Source organism: Oxyura jamaicensis, chromosome 2 (assembly GCF_011077185.1).
Source record: "Oxyura jamaicensis isolate SHBP4307 breed ruddy duck chromosome 2, BPBGC_Ojam_1.0, whole genome shotgun sequence".
Taxonomy (NCBI): Eukaryota; Metazoa; Chordata; class Aves; order Anseriformes; family Anatidae; genus Oxyura; species Oxyura jamaicensis.
Window position 1 is genome coordinate 113,717,872 of NC_048894.1, and position 24,180 is coordinate 113,742,051.

The 24,180-nt window shown below is 39.3% G+C and overlaps 1 protein-coding gene across 3 annotated transcripts in view; it reads right to left on the reverse strand.

The window, feature by feature from the left end:
* The window catches only part of LOC118161620 (ras-related protein Rab-10-like), a 31,144-nt gene extending 10,941 nt beyond the window's left edge, over positions 1-20,203 (reverse strand). For 2 of the 3 annotated variants that reach the window (XM_035317172.1, XM_035317170.1), the window contains exons 1-4: positions 19,963-20,203; positions 14,303-14,363; positions 12,969-13,107; positions 3,073-3,162 (exon numbers count right to left, since the gene is read on the reverse strand). In XM_035317172.1, coding sequence (XP_035173063.1) covers positions 3,073-3,162; positions 12,969-13,107; positions 14,303-14,363; positions 19,963-20,113 — 441 coding nt within the window. In that variant the 5' untranslated portion in view covers positions 20,114-20,203. The remainder of the gene's footprint in view (positions 1-3,072; positions 3,163-12,968; positions 13,108-14,302; positions 14,364-19,962) is intronic. The other variant, XM_035317169.1, reaches the window with a different exon arrangement.
* Between the last annotated feature and the right edge of the window lie 3,977 nt (positions 20,204-24,180).

Consider the following 24,180-nt stretch of genomic DNA (forward strand, 5'->3'; position numbering starts at 1 on the left):
TTGTACTTCTCTGTACTGAATTTCATCAAGGTCCTAGAGAATTGAAGTTCTACCATTTGGTGTGGTAGAACAACCCTAAATCTCATGACACACATGAATCTCCTTCTGTCATCAGATCACGGATGTAGATGTTGAACAACCAGAGTCCCATCACAGATCTCTGATGTACTCTGCTCGTTACTACCAACCACACAGCCTTCAGTTACTACCTTTTGCATCTAGCCCACAGTTCCTAGCTTCCAAGTGAGGATGCCATGTGAGGAAGTGACAAAAGCCTTATTAAATTCAAAATAGATCAAAACCACTGATACTCCTTTATCCATATCCTCATTTCCTGGTATCATAGAAGGCAATCAGGGTGGCTCGCACAATTTGCCCTCTGTTGATCATTCCAGATATCTCTCGTCCTTCAAATGGTTGGATAAGGATTTATTAAATAAAGAAGAATGAATAAAGAACACCGAATAGAGAAGATTAATCAGAGAATCACAGAATGGCTGAGGTTGGAAGGGACCTCTGGAGGTCATCTGGTCAAACCTCCTTGCTGAAGCAGGGCCACCTAGAGTAGGTTGCCATGTCCAAATTGTTTGTGAGTATCTGCAAGGAGGGAGACTCCACAAATGTATGCATTAATGTATGTATTATTCCAATTCTGGTAAGAATTGTGGCAAGCAAGTTTTCTACAAATTTACATAGATGAAAAAAAAATCACCATCAGTCCAGTATTAATGCAGCAGCAAGTATGAGCACAGCTTTGGCTAATCTATCTCAAACAACCTGGAAAGGCACATTCAAAGAATTACATTTTTTTTTTTTTTTTTAACCTTTAGGAATATCTTGAATAGATCTGTAAATAAAACTAAATACCAAACTGAGGGTGATAATGCTACTTGGAAACATTATTTTATATCATCCTTGAGAACAGTTTGGAGATCTCAAGTGAAATAAGCTCATATCTTACTTACAAAAACAAATAAATAATGTCAATATATTTTCCAAAGCTAAGTTTAATTCCAACTGTTTATTTATTCTAACTAAAAATATGGTAATTCCAACTAAAATGCTGCTATGATTTCTTACTGTTGAATCAGAGAGATTTGTCTGCAATATTCCTAGCAATGTGGATTATGTTTTTTTTAACTCACATTTACCTGTAAAATCAGTTCTGAAGTCAGGCACATGAAGACAACAAAAGGAAAACAAACAAGCAAACAAACACATTTGTCTATTTCTGTTAGAAAGATGTGATGAGAAAAATGGGCACATTCTACCAAATCATGTAACCTTCAGTTTTTTTACTTATTTGTCAGTGAGAAAGATAATGTTATTGGTTTGGGGGAGAGGGAAATTGCGGAGGATCCCAAAAAAGGATGAATTCAAACTTTTCTCAAAATGAATAAATAGAAGTTATTAATCCAAGAAAATACTTCATAGCGTTAGAATTAAGTATGACAATTTATGAGTGACCAAAATGATGCAATTACAAAAGCAAGCTCTAAAAATATAATTTCTCTGTATTAAATTGTTTTTTATACTGGCTTACCATGACCATTCAGTTATGACAGCTTGTTATGGAAATGCCAAAATCCATGGTAAGATTCCCAGAGAATCCTTTGATCTTTGCAAGATTCTGAGCAGAACAATACTTATAGCTTATACTCACAGGGCAGTACGAAATATGTAAGTACGAATTATTATGTGGCAGAGTTTGTATCAAACCTTTTTCCCCTCTTAATATGGTATTTTCTTCCTTGGAGTGAGAGGACAATATTAGCTCACTCTCTGCTAATGCAATCATTCTCCAGCTAACTCAGTCAGATTCTCTAGCACTTTAAAATCACATTAAAAGAAAAATAGTATAACTGAAGAGCTGCCTCAGAACACGGGAGAGATCCGGAAAGCAGACTCAGTGGTGAGGGGGTAATGACTTGTTTCTCAAAAAAAAAAAAAGACTACATTAAGAGAAATTTTGATTGCATCGTTAAGGATGCAGAAGTCAGAAAATGTCATTGTTAATACCATATGCAAAACCCTAATACTGCCCTCTTGTGCACATGCATCCAGCGAGCCTTCAGATTTCTGACTGTGTATTCCTTGAGTTGGAGTATACACGTATTTTTCAGCAACCTTATTCCATGTACATAGATACAGTACACCTCATGCTATTTTTTAAAGTTTCCTAATCTGGAATTATATAATTGGCAAGAAATTATCAGTGTTCTTTTCCTCAAACACAGTATAACCTGCCTGACTCACCGTGTCTAAATGCATACTAGGAGGATTCATTCCAAGATACATACAACAGATGTGTATAATTTTCAGTTGCAAAAATTACTGGTATATACTTCAAGCTATACTGCAACATTAAGTCAGCTCCACATTTTTTTCTGCCACTGCATGCCTCCTGAATTTCCTCACAGGTTCTCAGCGATGGTAATTTGCCATCACCTTTAAAACAGTACTCCCCACTTACCAGTTCTTCCTCTGTAGTCTAGACTATACTACACTATAACTAAACTATAATCTCAGCTGCACAACCCACACAGTTAGAACTAGGAGGGTAGCTGGATGTTCCCTGTCCAGTATTATTTAGGGCTATTTATAAACAATGAAGATCACAGTGCACAGGCTGCCAGAATAGCTCTTCACAGCCAGACTGTAGTAAAAAATCATTGATAAGTACATCAGGTAGTTTAAAAATGATGCAGAATGTACTTTGTATTATATTTTAGCATTCCACATTAGAACAGTACTCTGGAAATGCAGATTCTGAAAAATTTGTAATTATAATTTGAAAAATACAATTTCTACCATAATGCCTGGAACTATTTAAGTTCATTTTAACTTTTAAAATAAGAATCAGTATTCTGAAGAGAGCAGCTAGGAGATATTTAATGCATTTCTGCACATATGTTAAAAACAAACAAGCAAACAAACAAAAAACATTGTTCTTCTGAAGCAATTTCTAACAGATTTTTTGGAATCCAGGAGCCCTTTGTCATTTTCAGTGTAGCAGTTCGTAGTCACATACTAAGACGCACAGTGGAAGAAAGCACCAGTGATCAATGATACCTTTTCTCCTTTACGTTTTGGAACTACACGTTCAGACTCCTTATCGCACTTGTTGCCCAACAGTATGACGTCCACTTCATCACCCGCTTTCTAAAAGAGAACCAGCATTAGTAAGTGTCATGTTAGGAAAAAAGCAAACAACGTAAGCCTTTTACCATCAACTCACACTAACCTTCAACACTCTTCCCTTGACAGTAAAGGCTAAATTCTGTCCTGACCTTTTCATCTGTGGAAATATTTTTCATGAATTCACAGGATTCTGAGGAAAACATCAAGACTGAAGGAGCAGAGAAAAGCCACTTACAAGTACAGGGCATAATTTGGAACATCTTTCAATACGGTATAAAGTATATGGTGCATGTGTGTTGTCTTCTGATGAATGCTTGATCTTGAGTCTTTAAAGTGACTGGAAATGCCCCAAAGTCACAGACGCTGCCCTCCCTGAAGTAATGCGTTCATGGATTAGCATGATAGTCAGGTCTACATCTGGCACTCAAAAGGAAAAAATGAAAGAATTTGCTGCACCTGAAAGAGCACCTCTCTGTACTTCACTTTTGCACACAGACAGTAAAATTACATTCAAAGTGCTCAAACTCAACATAAAAGTTTGATTATTCCAAGACACTCGGAAGAAGGCAATAGATTTTTAATGAAGTAAAAATTTAAAAACCTCATTGATTTCAGAAGGAAGAAAAATCTAGCTTTTTGACCTTGTCTCCATCCTTCGTTCCACTAATCCAGTTACGTACATGATGACTCTGGATGCTTTACATCAGTGTTATTTTAAGATAAGCCATTGTAACTCTACATGACTGGAATAATGACAGGGAAATGGAACAGTTCTGCAACAGAATGTGGAAACTGCAAACTGACGTTTGTTGCAAAAAAACAGTATTTTAAACAACTTTTGACCCTTAAATGGAGGAAGCTGAGGGTCTTAGTCTAGAGACAATGCTCTTGTGATCTGATCCCATGACATAGAATCATAGAATCATAGAATATCCTGAGTTGGAAGGGACCCTTAAGGATCATCAAGTCCAACTCTTGACACCACACAGGTCTACCCAAAAGTTCAGACCATGTGACTAAGTGCACAGTCCAATCTCTTCTTAAATTCAGACAGGCTCGGTGCAGTGACAACTTCCCTGGGGAGCCTGTTCCAGTGTGCAACCACCCTCTCTGTGAAGAACCCCCTCCTGATGTCAAGCCTAAATTTCCCCTGCCTCAGCTTAACCCCGTTCCCGCGGGTCCTGTCACTGGTGTTAATGGAGAAAAGGTCTCCTGCCTCTCGACACCCCCTTACGAGGAAGTTGTAGACTGTGATGAGGTCTCCTCTCAGCCTCCTCTTCTCCAGGCTGAACAGGCCCAGTGACCTCAGCCGTTCCTCGTACGTCTTCCCCTCCAGGCCTTTCACCATCTTCGTAGCCCTCCTCTGGACACTCTCCAACAGTTTTGTGTCCTTTTTATACTGTGGTGCCCAGAACTGCACACAGTACTCGAGGTGAGGCCGCACCAGCGCAGAGTAGAGCGGGACAATCACCTCCCTTGACCTACTAGTGATGCCGTGCTTGATGCACCCCAGGACACGGTTGGCCCTCCTGGCTGCCAGGGCACACTGCTGGTTCATATTCAACTTGCTGTCTACCACGACCCCCAGATCCCTCTCTTCTAGGCTGCTCTCCAGCGTCTCATCGCCCAGTCTGTACGTGCAGCCAGGGTTTCCCCGTCCCAGGTGCAGGACCCGGCACTTGCTCTTATTGAACTTCATACGGTTGGTGATCGCCCAGCTCTCCAACCTATCCAGATCCCTCTGCAAGGCCTTTCCACCCTCATTCGAGTCCACAACTCCTCCAAGTTTGGTGTCATCAGCAAACTTGCTCAAAATACCTTCTATTCCTACATCCAGATCATTTATAAAAATATTGAAAAGTACCGGCCCTAAAATGGAGCCTTGAGGGACCCCACTGGTGACCGCCCGCCAGCCTGACGCAGCCCCATTTACCATAACCCTTTGGGCCCTGCCCGTTAGCCAATTGCTCACCCATTGTATGATGTTTTTATTTAGCTGTATGGTGGACATTTTGTCCAGTAGGATCCTATGGGAAACCGTGTCAAAAGCCTTGCTGAAGTCCAAAGTCCTTGCTGAAGTCCTTGCTGAAGTCTGGAAGTAAATGTCTTCACAGCTCCTCTGATGACTCCAGTAGTTTGATCTCATGCTACTGATCTCTCTACAAGGATGCTGATGAAATCTCTGATTTCTAATAGTCTTAATTTTTATAATACTAATAAAGCTGTAGGGTGTCTCTATCTCTTTCAGAGCGGATTAAAACTAGCTAATAGTTGGATTTTTTTTTTTTTTTTTTCTGTGGAAAGACTGAAAGGAACAGGCATATGCAAATATATCCACCTACCCAATGTGACAGAAGATGCCTCATCTCCAGATAAACAACAACAAGAGAACACTGATAATTCACCATTACAGCTGCAGTAAAATTCCAGTATCAGAAGAAACCGAATACTCTAAGCCCTCACAACCACAATTCTCGGAATCTGTACCATAAGACAAAAACAGGCACAGAAAAATATCTGTTCATTACAGGATGACAGAAACATTATTTTTTGTCTTTTCTTTTTTTTTTGTCTTTTTTTTTTTTTTCTACAACTAAGTTGCCTCATTTGAAGAGTACAGCAGTGGGCACACTTTATTATTAAGGAACACCATTTCGTTTTTTTAATCCACTCTCATTTTAGAGTCAGCTAATCTCATTTCATAACCATAGCTGATGTTCAAGACAATGCAGTATTAAAATGAAGTAAGCTCATCATAAGAGTATAAAGTACAGGCCAAAAATAATGAATCAGTCTAACCTGCATTAATAGACCAAAATGTTGGCTGTTTCAGAATGCACTGGAGCTTTACTCATTAAGGTCAATGGTTCTCCTACATAAAATTACATACATCAGTCCTTAAAATAGGGTAGAGTAAATAGACAATTTAATTTCATCATGTAATCAACTTTTCGTTTGAAAGACGGCTGTATGCAGCTGAGGGTTTTACCAGTGACATTTGACTATACTCTGAAGTAAAAGGTCAAAAGAAAATGCTAGCATCCTTTCTGTGCATACACATGAAATTCATCCTGTTGTGTATTTCTGCACAAACAACACAACTTTTTAAAAGTAGGAATGTTCTTTGTACACAGTTTCAAATAATAACAGTATTTAAAGGGTAGTGATACCAGGCCTTTCAGTATTTACTTCCCTAAATAACTATATTTCTACATTAATACAATTTCATAATGAATTTTCCTTTTGACTAGATTTTTTTTTTTTAAGATAGTATCTTGAAATTTCTTCCTTTTAGAAAACTAAAGGATATAAACCAAAATTACCTTCATTTTAAATTTTGAAAACTGATTGTGCAGCTGAAGTCTTAAAAAACTAACTCAACATGAGTAGGCAGAAGTTAGACCATGTGCTCAATTGGCATAAAAACTGCAGAGGTACACTGATTTCAATCGGCCAAAAATATGGCTCTTCAGTGCTTCTAAAAGCTCACTGTGTATTTTCATCCTCTTTTATTTATAGCTGAGGAATAAGCCTTCCAAATGCGAAATCTACAGCTAAAAAGAGGATGATTATTTTACAGTTATTAAGATGCTATTATGTAAGCTAGCTAACAGAGTCAGGAAGCATTTCTCCCATGTCATGGAAAAGTACTATCAAAATTTAATCAAGGCAAAAAGAAAAAAAAAAAAAGTAATTTTTTTTTTTTTGAGAAGTGAGAATGTTTTGCCTTGGTATCGTTTAAAAATACATCCAGAGTTTTGGTTGACTCTCCTGAGTTTTTATTCAGTTTTTAACATTTCAAAGTTCATACTCCACTGAAATTTCAAATTAAAAAAGCACAAACTTGGATAAAACCTAGCCTATATGTATATGCATATATATATATTAATGTACAAAAAGGCTACATCAACACCCGTTCTTTCTCCGAAATTTGAAGTTGTGAAATTTATTGAGGCCAACCAAGTGTTTTGACCAGTTTGGAAGAATTTGGAGTCACCAGGTTTTGGCGAAAGCTGCAGCCAGGCTGCTGCTTGCCAGCTGCTGGGATGGGTGGCCACATGAGGGAGCAGCGCCATAGCCACCAACTCAGTGGTGCCACAGACTGGACTAGGAAAAAGACTTGCATCACATAACACCATCGTGTGCTCGTGCAGCCTGCTCCAGCAGCAGCCATCCATCCATGGCCCTAAATAACTACAGGGCTGCTTCACTTTCACCTAACTTGTGCGTTCAACCAGGTAAATTTATATTCTAAGTCACTTCTTGACTACGTGGGTAGTAACAGAAATCAAGAATGCAAAATGGAGAATGCTTTGCTCATTCTTTTTGCATGTATTCTTTTTCCCCCAATGTTTTTCTGCACTTTTTCTCATTCTGCAGAGAAACTTTTCACAGTTGTGTTGTGAATTTGTGTGTCAATAGTAGCACAGACATCTAAATGGAAACAGAACCACATCACAGGTACTTACAGGTTACTGGGAGACCATCCCTTCACTTAAATGGTGAGCACAGGCCCTACCGTGAATGGGTGGCCTCAGCCTGCCCCCTGCAGCACGCTGAGCATTATTAATCCAAAGCTCATCCTGACTCCTTGTATCTATCCGGTGAAGCATTACTTTTTCCTCAAAATCACCACCCTGTCCTTCCACCATGTTTCCACAACGTAGCTGTGCAGGGCTGCATTGTTTTGATAATCAATGATTACAGTTTGAAAGGGGAATAGAAACTGGTTTGCAGGTCCAAACAGTGAAATTGAGAACCCAGATCTGATAAAAACACTATTGTAATGCTTAACTAGTTTGCATGTGAAGAAAAAGAGTAGCATTAATATAATTTTTCAGAAATGAAGATGAGATATAAATATACATTTTCATGCAGTGAGATGAAGGTATAGTTGGGGAAGGTATAGTTGGGGAAGGTCATAAACAAGGAAGTTTCTTCTTCCTACTTACTGGACAATGATACCAGAGACTTATCCTCTGTACTAATGAAGAATAATTTGTTAAGAATACACTGTCCCCACAATCTCCCTGACAGTATCACTTGCAGTGTTCATATTACAGTTCTCACAGATGTCTCTTTCCACGTATCTTTCTAAATGCCATGTTATGATCTCAATTACAAATGCCTCATTTCCGAGTTTTTGGTGGAATTGTACAAGTGGTGGAATTGGTATATCTACTAGCAAACAGACTTGATTGGACATTAACCAATTTATCCTCAAACCAATCTGGGACTAGAGATATAGCAATTTAGCAAAATGACAAGGACAAGAGATTTTCAGTTCCAATCAGAGTCGTAACAACAAACCTATCTATGAATTGGAACAATTCAATCCTTTTGGCACCATGCTTTCCCATCTGAAGAAGAAAAACTCAGAGCAATTTGAAGTCAAACTAATTTACATTTGCAGAGCATTTTGCTGTAGAGCTTTTTTTTAATATGGTGCCGAAATACTGTCCAAGTTCCCAACTCTCAGATGCACTGCAATGCACAGAACCAGAAAAAGGCACTATGCTGAACAAGCAGTAACCCACCACACCCATACATTCAATATCCTGGCTGAGGGCTCACTTCTTTCAGACACCACAAGCAGAAAGCTAGTATATTACAAAAACAGCAGAATACATCAGCCAGTTCTTGCAAATGATTTCCAGCACAAAGGTAATTGTTAGGAACTGGTAATGCCATCTTCATGGCCACGTCAGGAAACTAGCACAAAGAAAACCAGGGCCTGCCATCCATGTCAAAGTTTCTGGTGACCCATACCCCATGTGTGAATCATGGTGTGATTCAGGTTGGTAAGGACTTCTGGAAGTCATCTGGTCTAACCCCGTGCTCAGAACTGGCCAAACTTTAAAGACGTGGTGAGGTTGCTCAAGACCCTGTGGAACTGAGTTTTACACATCTCCAGAGATACAGATCCTCTTCGGGAACCTCTTTGAGCATTTACTGCTGCAAGTAATTTTTTTGCCAGTATGTTAGCTGGGATCTTCTTCAACATATCCTGGAAAGACTGCTTTCTACAAATGGATTTGGTACACAATTATTTCTATTTGATTTTTAACAGCTAAATAGAATCAGCCTTTCAGAAATCAGTAGTCTAGAGGAAAACCCTAATAAATATGATACCACCTATGAATAAAGAATGATTGCAGGTTTTCAAGTAATTTTCCTGCAATGATCATGCTCCTAATTAGTGCATTACAAATCCAATATCCCTGTATTGGGTTTGTCAATGAAGTCCTACGATACTCACTTGTGAGTATATTATTCTAGTAACCTTTTTATAAACAATCCTGTTACTTAGTTCTGCTCTAGTACAGAGCACAAATGTTAGAACAATTCAGGCATTAAACTAGTGTCTTGAATTTCCTTAAACAATAATTCATTTTTAATAGGAAAGTTGCTGTATTCCAAACTCAAAATAATTTAAATACAATGATGACATTACTGGCAATGTGATTGCAATACCACTGAGAGGACAGTTTTTCTAAAATCGATGGAGTTTCTAGGAATGCTAAATTGCTTAGATTTTTACAGCAGTTGAAAATAAACATGGCTTAGCACACTGAACAGATTTTTTAAAATCCTTCCACTTAAAAGCTCTAAGTACAAAGAATTAAAAAGTAATAGTGTCATTGTAATAACTGAATCCTCTAAAAAATCCTATTTGATTGGTTCAGGTATAAACTTTACCTAACAGTCTGTTTTTTAACAAAACCTGTACCTGTTTCTTTTTTTTATTTTTATTTATTTATTTATTTTTACCCTTGCACATTTTTCACGATGCAACAGTCACTTTGATACTGGGCATCTGTGGGAAATTAAATGCTGGTTTGCATTTACAGACCAAAGTAAATGCAAGGAACATTGCTATCCTCCAGTAAGTAATTAATTTTCATGATATGCCCTACGTTGTAACAGTTATTGCTTAGAAACACTTCTTTTACGATGAAAAGCCCCATACATTTACACCAAGACACTTCAGAAATTGATACTACACTGGGACTGAATTAATTTTTTATTATTATCTGGCTCCATTACAACATTCACTGATTGCTAGTTTTAAGATTGGTACAATCAATCATGCAATTTACATTCCTAGAAATTGAGTGTTTTTTTTTGTTTTGTTTTGTTTTTTTTTAATAAGGAAGTACTTTTGGGGGTAAGGTTAAACAATCTAATTATTAATAGCTTGAGCATGTTAGCATGAAAACTTTTAAGTGTCATGAACAGAAAGCAGGCTCATGCAGGTGTGATTTCCTGATTGACTTGAGTGGATCTAAGCTTTACCACTGAAGAACTGTGGCTATAAGTGCTAGTCCCATCCTTCCCTCCTGCTGTGAATCAACTATCTTGTTGATCTAATTAAAGATGACAGGTCAAAGTGACCCCTTTGAAGGCAGTATGAAGTTAGATGAGTATTTCATGCATATATATATGTGTATATATATCAAAGAATCACAGAATGGCTGAGGTTGGAAGATGATCTCTGAAGATCACCTAACGTCCAACTCCCCTGCAGAGCAGGATCATCTAGAACACATTGTGCAGGATGGCATCCAGGCGGGTTTTCAATATCTCCAGAGAAGGAGACTCCACAACCTCTCTGGGCAACCTGTTCCAGTGCTCTGTCACCCTCACAGTAAAAAAGTGCGCCCTCATATATAGCTGGAATTTCCTGTGCTTCAGTTTGTGCCCATTGCCTCTTGTCCCATCTCTGGGCACAACTGAAAAGAGACCAGCTCCATCCTCTCAACACTCGGATATTTAGACACATTAATGAGGTCTCCCCTCAGTCTTCTCTTCTACATGCTAAACAGGCCCAGCTCTCTCAGCACGTCCTCGTAAGACAGGTGCTCCTGTCCTCTAATCATCTTTGTAGTCCTCCTCTGGATTCGCTCCAGTAGTTCCATGTCCCTCTTGTACTGGGGAGCCCAGAACTGGACTCAGTGCTCCAGAGCTGAGGAGAGGGGGAGGATCACCTCGCTTGGCCTGCTGGCAACACTCTTCTGAATGCAGCCCAGGATACTGCTGGCCTTCTTGGCCACAAATGCACCTTGCATAAAACATTGCTGAAGTTACACTCTGTTGACAGTAAGACTTTTAAGATAGCTGTAATATCAAGGATAATGATGCAATAGGTCATCATAGATAGTAATGTTCTTAATACTGAAGTAAGGTAAATGCAACAACTTAACAACAGTATACGATACCCTTAGTGTATATTATTGTATATTATGACCATACATAGTTCATTAATTCATCTGTATACTGAAGCTGTGACAAGAGAAAAGGATGTCTTTGATGTTTTTCTTTCAGAGCCTACTTTTCCAAGATGAGCTCTTCCGTCCATCCATCATGTCATATTCCTACTAGTTCACAGAGGCTGTAATAAAAAAACCTGCCTGAATGTTTACTTGATTTTAATCAACAAGGAGCACTATCTTGTTTGGATTCTTATGCAGTCATACTAACTACAAACTTGTTTTGTCAATGCATAGAAAATAGACCTATCTCTACCCAACAGCAAACATCAAGAGGGACTGAGCAATATTACTCGGGCAGCTAGTGACAGGAAAAGGGGGAATGATTTTAAACTAAGAAAAGGAAAGACTTGAATTAGATGGAAATTAGGAGGAAGTTCTTCACTCAGAACGTAGTAAGGCACTGGAACAGTCTGTCTAGAAATGTTGTGTGTGCCCCATCCTTGGAGGTGTTCAAAATGTTCAAGGTTGGATGAGGCCCTGGGCAACCTGGTCTACTGGGAGGTGTCCCTGCCCATGGCAGTGGGGTTGTAGCAGGGTAATCTTTAAGGTCCCTTCCAACCGAAGCCATTCTGTGATTCAGTGATTCTATGAATGCAGGCTCCTGGTACTGGTTTACAGGCAGCTCAGTGATCTGATGCCTGACAACTTCCTCCCTAGCTCCTACCTGACATTGTTTCCACACATTCGTCTCCCAGCCTTCCTGTTCCTCTCCCTTATGCCAGACCTTTCTATAAACCTCTTAAGCTCACTAACATAGTGGAAAGCTACACAACTGTTTTTGCTGTGTTAATTTTTGACCACTTTAGAGAAGAGGAGTGAAGCTCAGAGGGGTCTGACAGGCTCCAGAAACAGCACAGCAGCAGCAAACTTTCAGATGCAGGAAAGTTTGTAGGAACATGCTTCCTGCCTCGCAGTCATGTGCTGTTAAATCCCTTCCCATGTCACATGAAAACACATTTTTCTGGCTGCAGTACCACAAGCAGATGAACTAAACCAACAGCTCACTGCACCAAAAAAGGATTGACCTTTCTCTCTGCATGCTCCTCCCATTCTCACATGGGAATATCCAGCAAGGAAAACAGGATGTTTCATTTGATTTCTTTAATTTGATTTCTGGGAGGAGGCAACAACATAAAAGTAATGAAATTAGGAAAGGGCAATCACTGGTTATTATATGGAATTTTGACACAGAAGCTAATTAAAATCCTGGGAAAAACTCATGGAGATTGGCTTGTAGGTCTTGTGAACAGCCACACCGGTGACAAAAGCACTGTAACTCAGTATGTGTGAAAATGGATTTGAAGACATGTTTTAAATGTACTTCAAAAAACACTCCTGTATCAGCAAGGGGATGCTCTGGATAATCTACACAGTCCTTCAGTTTCACATAACATTAAGCTTACTGTCATACCATGTGCTGAGTTAAATGTAAGAAACTGGTTAGAAACATACAGCTCCAGGAACAATAAATTTCGTGCAGTCATTTAAAACATTAACTGCAGTAATTCATTAACTACCTTCATTAAAAGGTCAACCTCTGTTAAATATATTTACCTCATGGATGTCTTTCATCCAGCTTGTTATGCCTTGAAAACTGTCCATATTTGTGATGTCATATACAAGCACAAAGCCCTGTGCTCCACGAAAATAGCTAGTACTAAGCGTATGGAAACGTTCCTGGCCAGCAGTGTCCCTGAAAGAAACCATAAGAAGTCACCAATAAATGCATAAATAAATTTAAACTCAATGAATAAACTGTAGAACCCCTCCCTTCAAGAAAAATCACTTTATTTTCCAGAGTTTAACGAATTTTGAACCATGTATGAAAGGAACAAGAAAATGAAAGTTGGGAGAAAATCTGGGTGCCATATTTCAAGTATATTCAGCAGTGAAAGAAATACACTGAAGTTTATGTTGAGGGATACAGCCCTACTAGGAAGGTTAACCAGTGGCTGAAGTCTGAGTGTAACTTCAAGCTCACCACTTCATACACAGTTCAAGTTCACTTCTTTATACATAGTTAATCAGCAAGATGAGTACAACTCAGGTGGCAAAAAAATAAATAAATAATAAGCTGGAGTATAAGCACTGCAGAAGTCAGACATCCTACACTCTGACTAGTACTTTGTAAACTGCGACACAAAGAGGGATCTGGTTTAGATGGAAGACAGGTATTTGGAAAGAAACTTAATATACTGGGATACGGAGATTCCTACACCTAATTATGCCTTAAGAAAGCTGCCAACAAGCCTTCAAGGCTTTTGTATTAGAACCTAAGCTGGAGTAACTGAGTATCTAACACTGGTCAGATAATTCAGGTATTGAGCTACTCCTTGAGAAGTTAAGTACTGATAAATACAGATAACCCTCTGTATTGGATGCCTGTAGACATAGCTGTCTGCATTCCTATGTACTATTTAGAAAAGCCTCAAAACAAACATACAAAAAAGGAGTGTAGGTTCCCAAAGACTCATCTGAATAGTTTTCTCTTGGCAGTCATTTGAGCCTGCATTTGCTGGGTAATGAAATATAACATTTTCTTGCTTTGTCACTTCCCTCAATGTTCCCATGCAATTAAATATACTTAATAATGGTTTGTAGATCTGCATTGTGTGCATGCTGTTAATAGCAAAGTTTTATTGCTAAAGCAATATAGCAACAACTCTCTTTTTAACTTGCTTTAGTTAAAAAGTAAGTTAATGCAAAAAAAAAAAAAAAAGTTTAGTTGATGCAAAAAACATGCTCCCTTATCCCCAATAAAAATTCTGAAATGACCTACTACATAACAGTTGCACTTTAATGCAGGCACGCACATAAAAGCAGATGAGATTTTTCATGTTGTAATGCATTTTAGTTGGCTTTCATTTGTGATATAAATTAAAACTTACCATATTTGAAGTTTTACTCTTGTATCATTAAGCGTTATAGGCTTTACTTTAAAATCAATGCCTAGAAGAAAGCAGAAAATCTGTAACATTTCTCATAACATTTCTCTTCCTTTTGAAGAATGTTTCTTAACTCTAGTTATCATGCAGTTTTGAATGGAAGGTGAAAAGGAATTGTATAAAACAAAGAATAACTAACCATATACATTCAAACTGGAAGTTGTAAAATGAAATTATTCAATGGTGAAGACAACTATGTGCCAATACATTACACTAAATGTAATGGAGGGGCAGGTCAAAGCAAAGGTGCGGGTATTCTGAAACTACATGTGCTTACTTCCATTAATAGACAAATGATAGGACAGCAGTTTCATGGCTTGTGCACAATAATACTTGGCAAATACATTGGTGATTTCAGTTGATTCCAATTTCATCACAAAGGCTATATATAGTTAGTAACAAATGCTTACAAAGCTGTTACATGCACAATGCCATTTTTCAGTCTTCAGTTCCAAATCCCTAAAAGATAATCTAGGCTTACATGAACAGGAATAGAAATTAGTTGCATTAGTTAAATGCAAAGACAAGCATACACTGGATTTCATTCAAATCAACAACTGTCTCTACAGTCTTTATCTCTGTGTATCTCAAATTCAGAGTGTTGATGCTAAAATCAGGCAATAGCACTTGAAATCACTGCTGAGTATTGTCTCTACATACATTACAGATCCTTCCTCAAGATACTTTCCTTGTAATTTATAGTGTTTTATTATATTATCAAATTAGTATGACAAGTGTGGTAAATGACACCTGGATTTGTGGCTTGTTGAAGCTCCAAACTTAACATGAGAATCTGCTTGCTAACACCTGCTACCTTGGAGTGACCTATTTCCTCACTATCCTGCTGAAATTTGAAATACATTTCACTGATTTTTCTGCTCAGTTTTTATTTATTTATTTTTTCCTGAAAATTAACCAGGCAATTATATCAAGTCAATTACATTAAATAAAGGTAAGGTAACATTGTGGTAGCTGGCCCTACTGCATTCTCCATGGTCAAGAATCCACAAGGTCAACATAGAGTTACTTAACTTCAGAGTTGCTTGTCACCTGCAGTAATGTCATTTGAAAGAAAGAAAAAGATTGCAAAAGCACAATGATTTTAGGTTAGCACCTCTACACTGTTTTCTATGGGAATCTGGCTGCCAAATTATTTTATCAAAGGAAAGCATTTGTGGCAATAAAGTAACAATGCAGTGAAGGAAATATTCCCTTTTTTTATTTCTGAATGTATTTTGCACAAACCTTTGAAGAGTACATGCTCACATTCAAGAATCCAATGGTAGTAACATTTTTGTGTGTATGTGGCAAAAGAGTTTAAAATTATTATGATAATCATGTCCTTCACTTGATGAATTTTTATTGAAGCTTCAATAGCAAGGGAAGATGAATTAATATAATTGGTATCTGTAATTAATATTACACAAAGCTTCCTTGATGGAATTAATAATGTTGACTGGAAAGGTAATTTAAGCCAAATTTGTTCATGTGCTCATGTCAGTTGAAATTTAAACGTTACAGAAAACATTTGCTCCTGAAATTCACACGGTTTTGTTTAATTATCTGTATCACTTTCTACAATTGATGTTAGAGCACTTGAGAGGGATAAGGCACATACTGGGAGGCTGGAAAGTCACTTTCAAATGGTGCAAAAAAAATACAGCAAAAAAATATACTCCAGCTAGGGATTCCCAGACCCATAGGAAACAGTTTTTATTTGACATACACTTTAAATAATAAATTGTTATAAGATTTTTTTTTTATTTATTTATAAAAATGGAAGCAGAGTGCTGAATCAGACTAAAACTTAATCTAAATTAAAATAAGGCATATTGACTTCTTAAGTCAACTTCAAAATTTATTGACCTAAAAGGTCAATGAATGTTAGTGAAAAACAGAAGTCAATATGTTCTGCATGCATGAATTGCTCATGTCTTTATATGAAATTTCATGCAAACTTAGCAAATTGAAAAGACAAAAAAGAAAAATGAGAAATAAAATGTCAAAGACAGCTCACAGATTTCAGATGCTTTTAGGCCCGTGTACTATACAATATGATCAACATAACGAAGCTAGCATTGATTACCGCTCTTGAGATGAACGTTATTTGAATGCAACAGCTCGTACTTGCTTCTTCTAAGCTGTCAAATAAAACCAAGAATGGGTACACTGAGTACACTGAGTACACTGAGCTCAAATTCTAGTTTTTATTTCCAAGTTCTATGGCCATGAGATTAATTTATTTACTTGCAAAATAATAAATATGGCCATATTAGGACTGAGGCACCTTCAATACAACTAGGTCTAAGAGCCATTAAAATAGTTGTCCACACAGGAATTCAGCTGTGAATTGCCCATTTCCTCCATCAGCATCTATGAAACAGTCTTTGACCATGTGCAAAAGTCCTCTTCAAAGATGTCTTCTGCAGTAGGCCTACAAAATTAAAAAACACTTTTCATCCCAATACAGATGGCAATGTCCTTTATCCAGATTAAAATGAGAGTTTGAGCAACTCAGACAGACAGCAGTGAACACCCTGGTGCAGCTCCTAGCCAGTCATACAGCATCTTCAGCTTTCTCTGGGAAGAGATAAGGAGCTGATATCAAGTCCCAGGCTCCCAGTGAGATAAACATAACATGTTTCCCTTCAATGTAATTCATTTCTGCTGATAAACTCTATTTTATTTTCTTGTAAAGTGAGTATTGGGGTATCCACACAGATGTCAGAACTGGCTCTCTTACTCATAGTGCATTGAAAACAAATGCATAAATCACTTCAATTCGCAATTTTACTCTTAGGTCTTATATTTTACTCTTTTTTTTTTAATATGAGCATTTTGCATTTTAATATAAGCAGAAGTTGCCTTTTGAAGAAGAATTCAAAATAAAATTCTTTTTTTTTTTTTTTTTTAAATCGTACAATGAGAGTTGAACCACTTTCAACTACAAAAGTCTGGGGGGGACTCACACCTTTTCCCACAGAAAATTTGTGTCTGTGTGACCACAGCCACTGTAAACCAGCAAAATAAAAACCTTACAACCGGTGAGATCACAATCCTGTTCACTTGTATACAAGAGGTTTTTTTGTTCGTAAACTTTCCCTATGGCATTATATGCAGTGCCATTGTTTAAACAAAAACATTTATTCTTTATAGTCTACTGTTGCCCACTATTCATAATACAATGCATCTGCCTTATGATGCATATAAGTTTAATTAGAAAACTGCAACTGCTTATAATTTACCCAAACTGCATAATTGAGGAGGAGGAAGGGCACCCATCCTTGAGTGGCTAAGTGCCACACAAACTGCTTTCAATGAAAATTTACCGTGGATGCATTTTTTTTTTTCCATTTCATAAAATAGATTATCTTAGAAAATTTCACTACTGGAGCCTACTAGAAATGCTGTTTCCCTGCAATAACAGTTGGATTTTTTCCAGCAATACAAACCCATGAATCATGATGACAAAGAAATGAGACTCTCCGCAGCTCCAGGACAACCTTTAACTTCTGTGACTATGACCCTTTGTTGCTCAGGAGGTGACATATGATTTTGTCAGGAAACTTAGATGGCTTAGAAACTGAACAGCCTGGATTATTTTCCCTCTACTCTAATCAACGTTCCAGCTGGACAGGTAGGGTGAAAGAAATATCAATTAACATCAGACAGGCATTCAACAGGCTGCATGACAGATAGGGTTCGTTTGGCTGAGCTTGTGTGGAACAGGCAAGCAAATGAAAACAGTTATTTTGATACTGTTCAAAAAGAGGAAGAAGACATCATAAACAAAAAAAATCTGAAATGTTGCGATGCGTCTTCTTCCTTTACACCATTACTGACCACAGACATGCTGCAAGGACTCAATTGTCTTGGTTGTAGCTGTCCTTGTGAGCAAGGAACTTCCACCTTCAACATCACCACTTCGAAAGCCATCACCCACAATCGTATTGATTTTAAATGTCCAAACTCTAACATGCCTCATAAAATGGAATTAAGTGGGATGCCATGTTCCAGAAATAACTTGATAAATCCCATGCAGTTAACAAATACTACATTTGGATGATTCATTTATATTTCAGATAAAATACATGCTTTAGAAGCTTTTAAATAACTCAGGAATAAATTTCAGGAACAGTAATAAAACTATATAAGGTTAATCTCGGTCCATAATGGTTACCAAACTGTTTTATCTTTGCTATTCTTTACAGTCTTTCAACCCACAACTGGGGAAATATATTCTTAATATCATGAATATGCTGGAGTTTTTGACTCTGTGATAGATTGGATTTACAGTATCAAAAATTCCATCTCAAAGTAATAATCTCAAGGTTAGCCATCTAAGTTCCAATAGAAAATGCATTAACAAAGCTGATGTTTATGATGTCCATGATGTTCCTCATGGACATTCCTCCTTCTTGTTAAACCTACTTTAAGCTATAAGGATCAATTTCACTACATTTCTGCTAGTTGCCTTCTTCCCTTTTTGCCAGTGTTGGTTTCAGAAGATGCTTTTAAATAACATGCAGGAAAATAAGGGTGGGTTTAACTTAGTCAGTGCTCATGCGGACAAGTCAAGCAATTTCATATAAGTCCAGTATTCCCTGTTACAAAACAGGACCAACTGCTGCCACAGGCACTACCTATTATTTATTGAGTTAAGCAAACTCTTCCCATGCTGAAAAATATATAAAGAGCCGTGCACATTTGAAATACAGGAAGACACAATTTCTCGTGCACGCTTTAACTTTCTGTTAAAGAACACAGGAAATGGGTAAAAAGCAAACATATGGACATGATGACTTTTAAAAACAAATTATCCTGCTCAAAAGACCTGCAAAATCCCTGTAAAAAACAAAACCACCGCAGCCACATGCACGCCTTTGTGTTGATGACCGCATGTGGTGTGAGGAGGGCCAACGTGCCACTCGTCAGGCGCCGCGAGCCGGGACCACGGCGGCAGGGGACGGCTCCTGGCACCCAGCTTCTCAGGGGGTATGGGGCCGGCGGCACGGGGACACAGCCCCAAATCCCCTGGGTCTAGCAGGGCCAACTGCTGCCGCCTCAGCGGTGGCTCTGCTTCAATAATCGGGCATGCAGAATAGCTTCATAATTGCCCACAGTCTGGACTTCATGCGTCCAAAATGTATCAAAACAAAGATAAAAGCCTTCCTGTCAGGAAAGACAAGAGGAACTGGGCATCTCCCTCAAGTTTGGAAATGCTCTGCAGAAGATAAGGTTATCTCTGTGAGTACCACAGCCGGGCCTCCATCAGGAGCCACGAGTGCTGGTACGGGACGAAACAAGTTGCCTCCCTAAGTCCAAAAAATATATAAATAAATAAATAAAATAAAACAAAAAAACTCCAAACGTCACAGGTGAAGCACACACAGGTGGAGCAAAGCGGTTCCGGAGCCGGGACGCGTTTGCCCCAGGCAGGGCTGGGGTCGGGCAGCGGGGCGGTGCGGGGACAGCGCCTCTCCCCTCGGCCACCGGCACCTGCGGCGAGCCCCGAGGGGCCGGCAGGGCACCGAGGGGCGGCGAAACGGGAACCGGGCCGGGCTCGGGGCTGCGGGACAGGCTCGGGGCGGGCGGGCACTCACCGATCGTGGCCAGGTAGGAGGAGGGAGCCGCGCCGGGCTCCGTGTACCTCCGCACGATGGAGGTCTTCCCCACGCAGGACTCGCCGGCCATCACCACTTTGACCAGCAGCGCCGGCTTCCCCTCCGCAGCGCCCTGCCCCAGCACCGCCATGGCACGGCCGGGCCGTGCGGGGCCGCGGCCGCAGCTCGGCGGCCACCCCGCCGCCACGGGGGCGGGCACCGGCGTCCCTCCGCCCGCCGAGGCCGTCAGCGGCTGGGGGCCGAGCCGGGCCGTGAGGAGGGCCGGGAGAGGCGGGGAGGTCGGGCTGAGACCGAGCTGTCTGCGGTTATCCGCCCCGGCAGATTTCGTCCTCGGCCTCTCTCACGGCCCCTGTGCCGGCCATTGGTGCGGTGCCTCCATCGCGAGGCTGGACTCCGGAGCAGGACCGTGTTAAAACTCCTGCCGACACCACACATCCTTACACATGCTGGGCTTCAGGCACTGCCTTTAAAGAGCACTATGAAATTCTGCATAGTTATTATTATTTCTTTTTTTTTCGTGTAGTTTCACCACATGGGATGAAAGAAGGAACTTTCACAATGCCCCGTAACACTTCCTCAATGAAGCACAGAAATAAACAGTCCGGTTTGTCTTTACTTCCTAGCGTTAGAGACAGAGGAAATAATGTTTAAAGAATTTCCTCTCTTTCACTTTCAGTTTGTCTGTGATGGTGACTTGTGGTATAAAGAACAAACATATACCTATCATGTAGATTTGCGGTTTATGTCTGGATGTTTCTACTCCCATTGTGCCAATAGTAAGGCCCTTAGCCACTTGCTGAACTGGTGTGATAGGTTTAGGAGTGGGACATGCTTTGAACTAAAAGTGCTAACAGCTGTTTACAGATATTTGTCTTTATCTAAGCCTGTAATAACTCCTCAGACATTTTCATCATCAACCTCTTCAAGCAACCTGCAATCAAGTCACGTACCACCGAGCATCAGATTCAACATACCCACGTTTTGTGGAGGACAAATGAATGACTCTGTGAGCTCCCATAGCACAGTTTGGGAAGTCTTCTTATCAAAGGCCCCATCGGCCCCCTCTGAACCACATCGAAACCTGCATCTCTTCTCGCTAGCATCAAACTGGTTCACCACAAACCTTTAGGACTTTGTGGTAGCAGATTTCTAAAGGGGAGCAACAGCCTTTTTCGTGATTTGTGCAGTTTCTGTGATTGCTACAGGAATGTGAATTTCTGCTATAATTAGCAAATCATCAGTAGGAAATGATTGATAAAAACAACTGCTGAGTTAGCTGGTCTTTTCAGGAGTCATTTCTAAGACATGACTTTAAAAAACCACCACTGCCAAAGAAAGTATCAGTCAAAGTGTTTCCATCGGGGACAGAAAAATACTGTGTGTTGATAAGACATTCTTGAATGACATTTCTGGGAAAAGTCCTTACGGGATACTTTCATCTGGCATGGTCATATGATGAAAGCATTTGTGGAGCTCTTGCAGTATGATAAAGCTGCAAGTATGTGACTTGTTCAACAAAATGGAGGTTTGAGGAGAATAGGATTACTGTCTATCAGGGATTAAACAATAAAGATGAGAAAAAAAAAAACAAAACACGACTGTTTAAACAAAAGGAAAATAGAATGAGTAGTTGCACAGAGAAGATGAATGTGGTTGAACTAAAAAATACGTGGTTTTTAATGATGTTACAGAACATTCAGCTGAAGTAAGCAGGAGGAAATATCTTGATAGCCGGAACATGATGGGCCTATAAAGGATGTTATAACTGCCAGCAATAGGGGGAAACCGGACTTCATGAACCCAAATACTTCCTATAAGAAACATCCCCTGCTATCTAAGCAGATTTGTAAAGTTCTGCTTCTTCATTCAGAGGTTTGAAACTACTGTTGATTATCCCAGATCTGAACAATGGAGGGGTTCTAGCATCTTCTGGTAGCCCTCATGGATCAGAGATGATAATGTGTATGGGGAATCTGTAACATGATTATATGATTTATGGATAATTTAACATTTGCAACACCAGCTATGTCTCTAGTCGGCTATGAATCAATACCGCTTCAGTCCCTCCACCTCCTGTCTGGCAGGGGTCAGGATGGGAATTCCCCTGCCATCCTGCTGTAAAATTGCCTTGCTGCATTATAGCAAATTTGTCCAGAAGCAGAAGGATTTAATCCACCTGTGCTAGATCTATAGCTTGCCAGGGGCAGCACTGATCAACAGTGGGGAATCTGTAAGACCACAAGTGCCTCTGCTATGTGGTCAGAGTGGCTACAAGTGCTTCCACAGAGCTGCCCAGAATGGCAGAAAGGTAGGCCCTTTCACCCTGGTTTCTGGATTGGTGCCTACCCAGCACCTCAGTTCAGTGGTGTGCTGAGAGCCTCCAGGCAAATCCTTCTGAGAACCAAGAATCACTGAACAGAGCCATGCCAGGAGCTGCCGGAGGGGCTGCAGAAGCGAGGACAAGGCTCATGAGTGCTCTGCCGTGTAGACTGATGCACTGACATAATGCATGGCACGCCTATGTGGGCAGCACATTAGGTTAGAGATATACCTGAAGGCTTTGTCTTTATGGTGGAGCCTTCTCCAGTTCTCTGCCCTGAAGCTCTTGTCCACAAAACTGTCTTCTCCAAAGGAGAGCAACGCTGCAGCTGCCTGAAGCCGTTAGGTTTAGATGACAGCATGGACTGATGGTGTTAGCAGTGATGTTACGTTAGCTCAGCCTGCACCCTGTGTTATCTGTCACGCCAACCTATTTAAATTAAAAAGTATCTCCAGAAATTTTGTACATTCGAGTGCTGATTTATGAGCAATATACAAGGCTGAATTCTAATTAATTTCTTAATGAACTGCCTAATGCCCAAGGTTACCATTGCTGTCAGTGGACTGCACTATAACTTTCCTCACATTCCTATCCACAAGGGGACAGTCTTTCCATCTCTTACCACCTACTAAAACAATTTAGCTCCTTGAAAAGCTACCATGAAATGAATTAAATCTCATTTCTTTTAAAATGCATGTTCAAACCTTATAAAAACGTCCCACATCTTTGTAAAGTATATGAAGCTACTGAATTTATTGAACTAGTCATAAGTAAAGTTAGTTTAATGAAGCTAATGACTTGAAAATAATGAGTGTGCAGCTACAAGACAATCAGTGCAAAGCACAAAATAAAGTTGCCATGATGCACTTTGACATATCCTTGGAAAAGGATGTCTTTTCCTCTCATTCATCTCTTTTTTTGGATTGGTTACGTACATTTCTTTGATGCTATCTTTCCAATAATGTGATAAATAGGAATAATAATATCAGCAGATTTTTTAATAGAATTTTAATGGGAGACCTTTTCGTTTTAACACAGAAAAATGACTAGAATTATTAGAAATTAGTTTTATAAAGTGCTAGATTATCATGACATCACTTTCACTTTTCATTAAATACTTGTGAATTGTTAGTATTACTTATATACATATGATGCTTATATTTTTGTTTCTTATAGGAAAGGCTCAGTTTAGGAATATTTTAATTTACTCCCATAGTAACAGCGGGCTTCTGGAGTATTTTTTAATTCTCAGAATGCTTACACAAACTGTGGGATTCACCTCCTAGTTTGCCTTAGTGTTTCCTACTACAAAGAATGTGCACTAACACCAGCCTCTTATGATGAGCCAGAGGCTTGTTACCATAGCTGATTTTTAATTTAGCCAAATGTCTGCAAAAGGTGGGCTAACTTTTCACTGCAGTTGCAGAAAGTACTGTAACTTGCTCTGAACGTAGGGAGGAATCAGAGAGATTCAGCAGCATATTTCATGCAAAACATTCAGCATAATCTTGTCCCTGAGCTTGCTTGGACATTCCTTCAATAACCAATTACTAAGGAAAAAATAAATAATATTAAAAAAAATAACTATAAACCAAGGCTCAAGAAGCATCAGCAGTCGAGTGCAACACAGTTTTTGAAACCTAATGGTACCATTACAGATGCCACAGCCTCCTTAATGAAATAAAGCTTACCAAGTACTGCAAAGAGGTTAAATATTCTTTCCATTTGAAATTATTTTGGTGTAATACTCGAATACTAATTCAATTAAACATATTAGCAGCATATTCATGTACTTTTCCCTGAGCTGAAGGTCTAAGCTAAAAATGGTAATGAGAAGAAAGAGCAAGGTTTAATTTGGATTTTAAATCCTCAGTTAT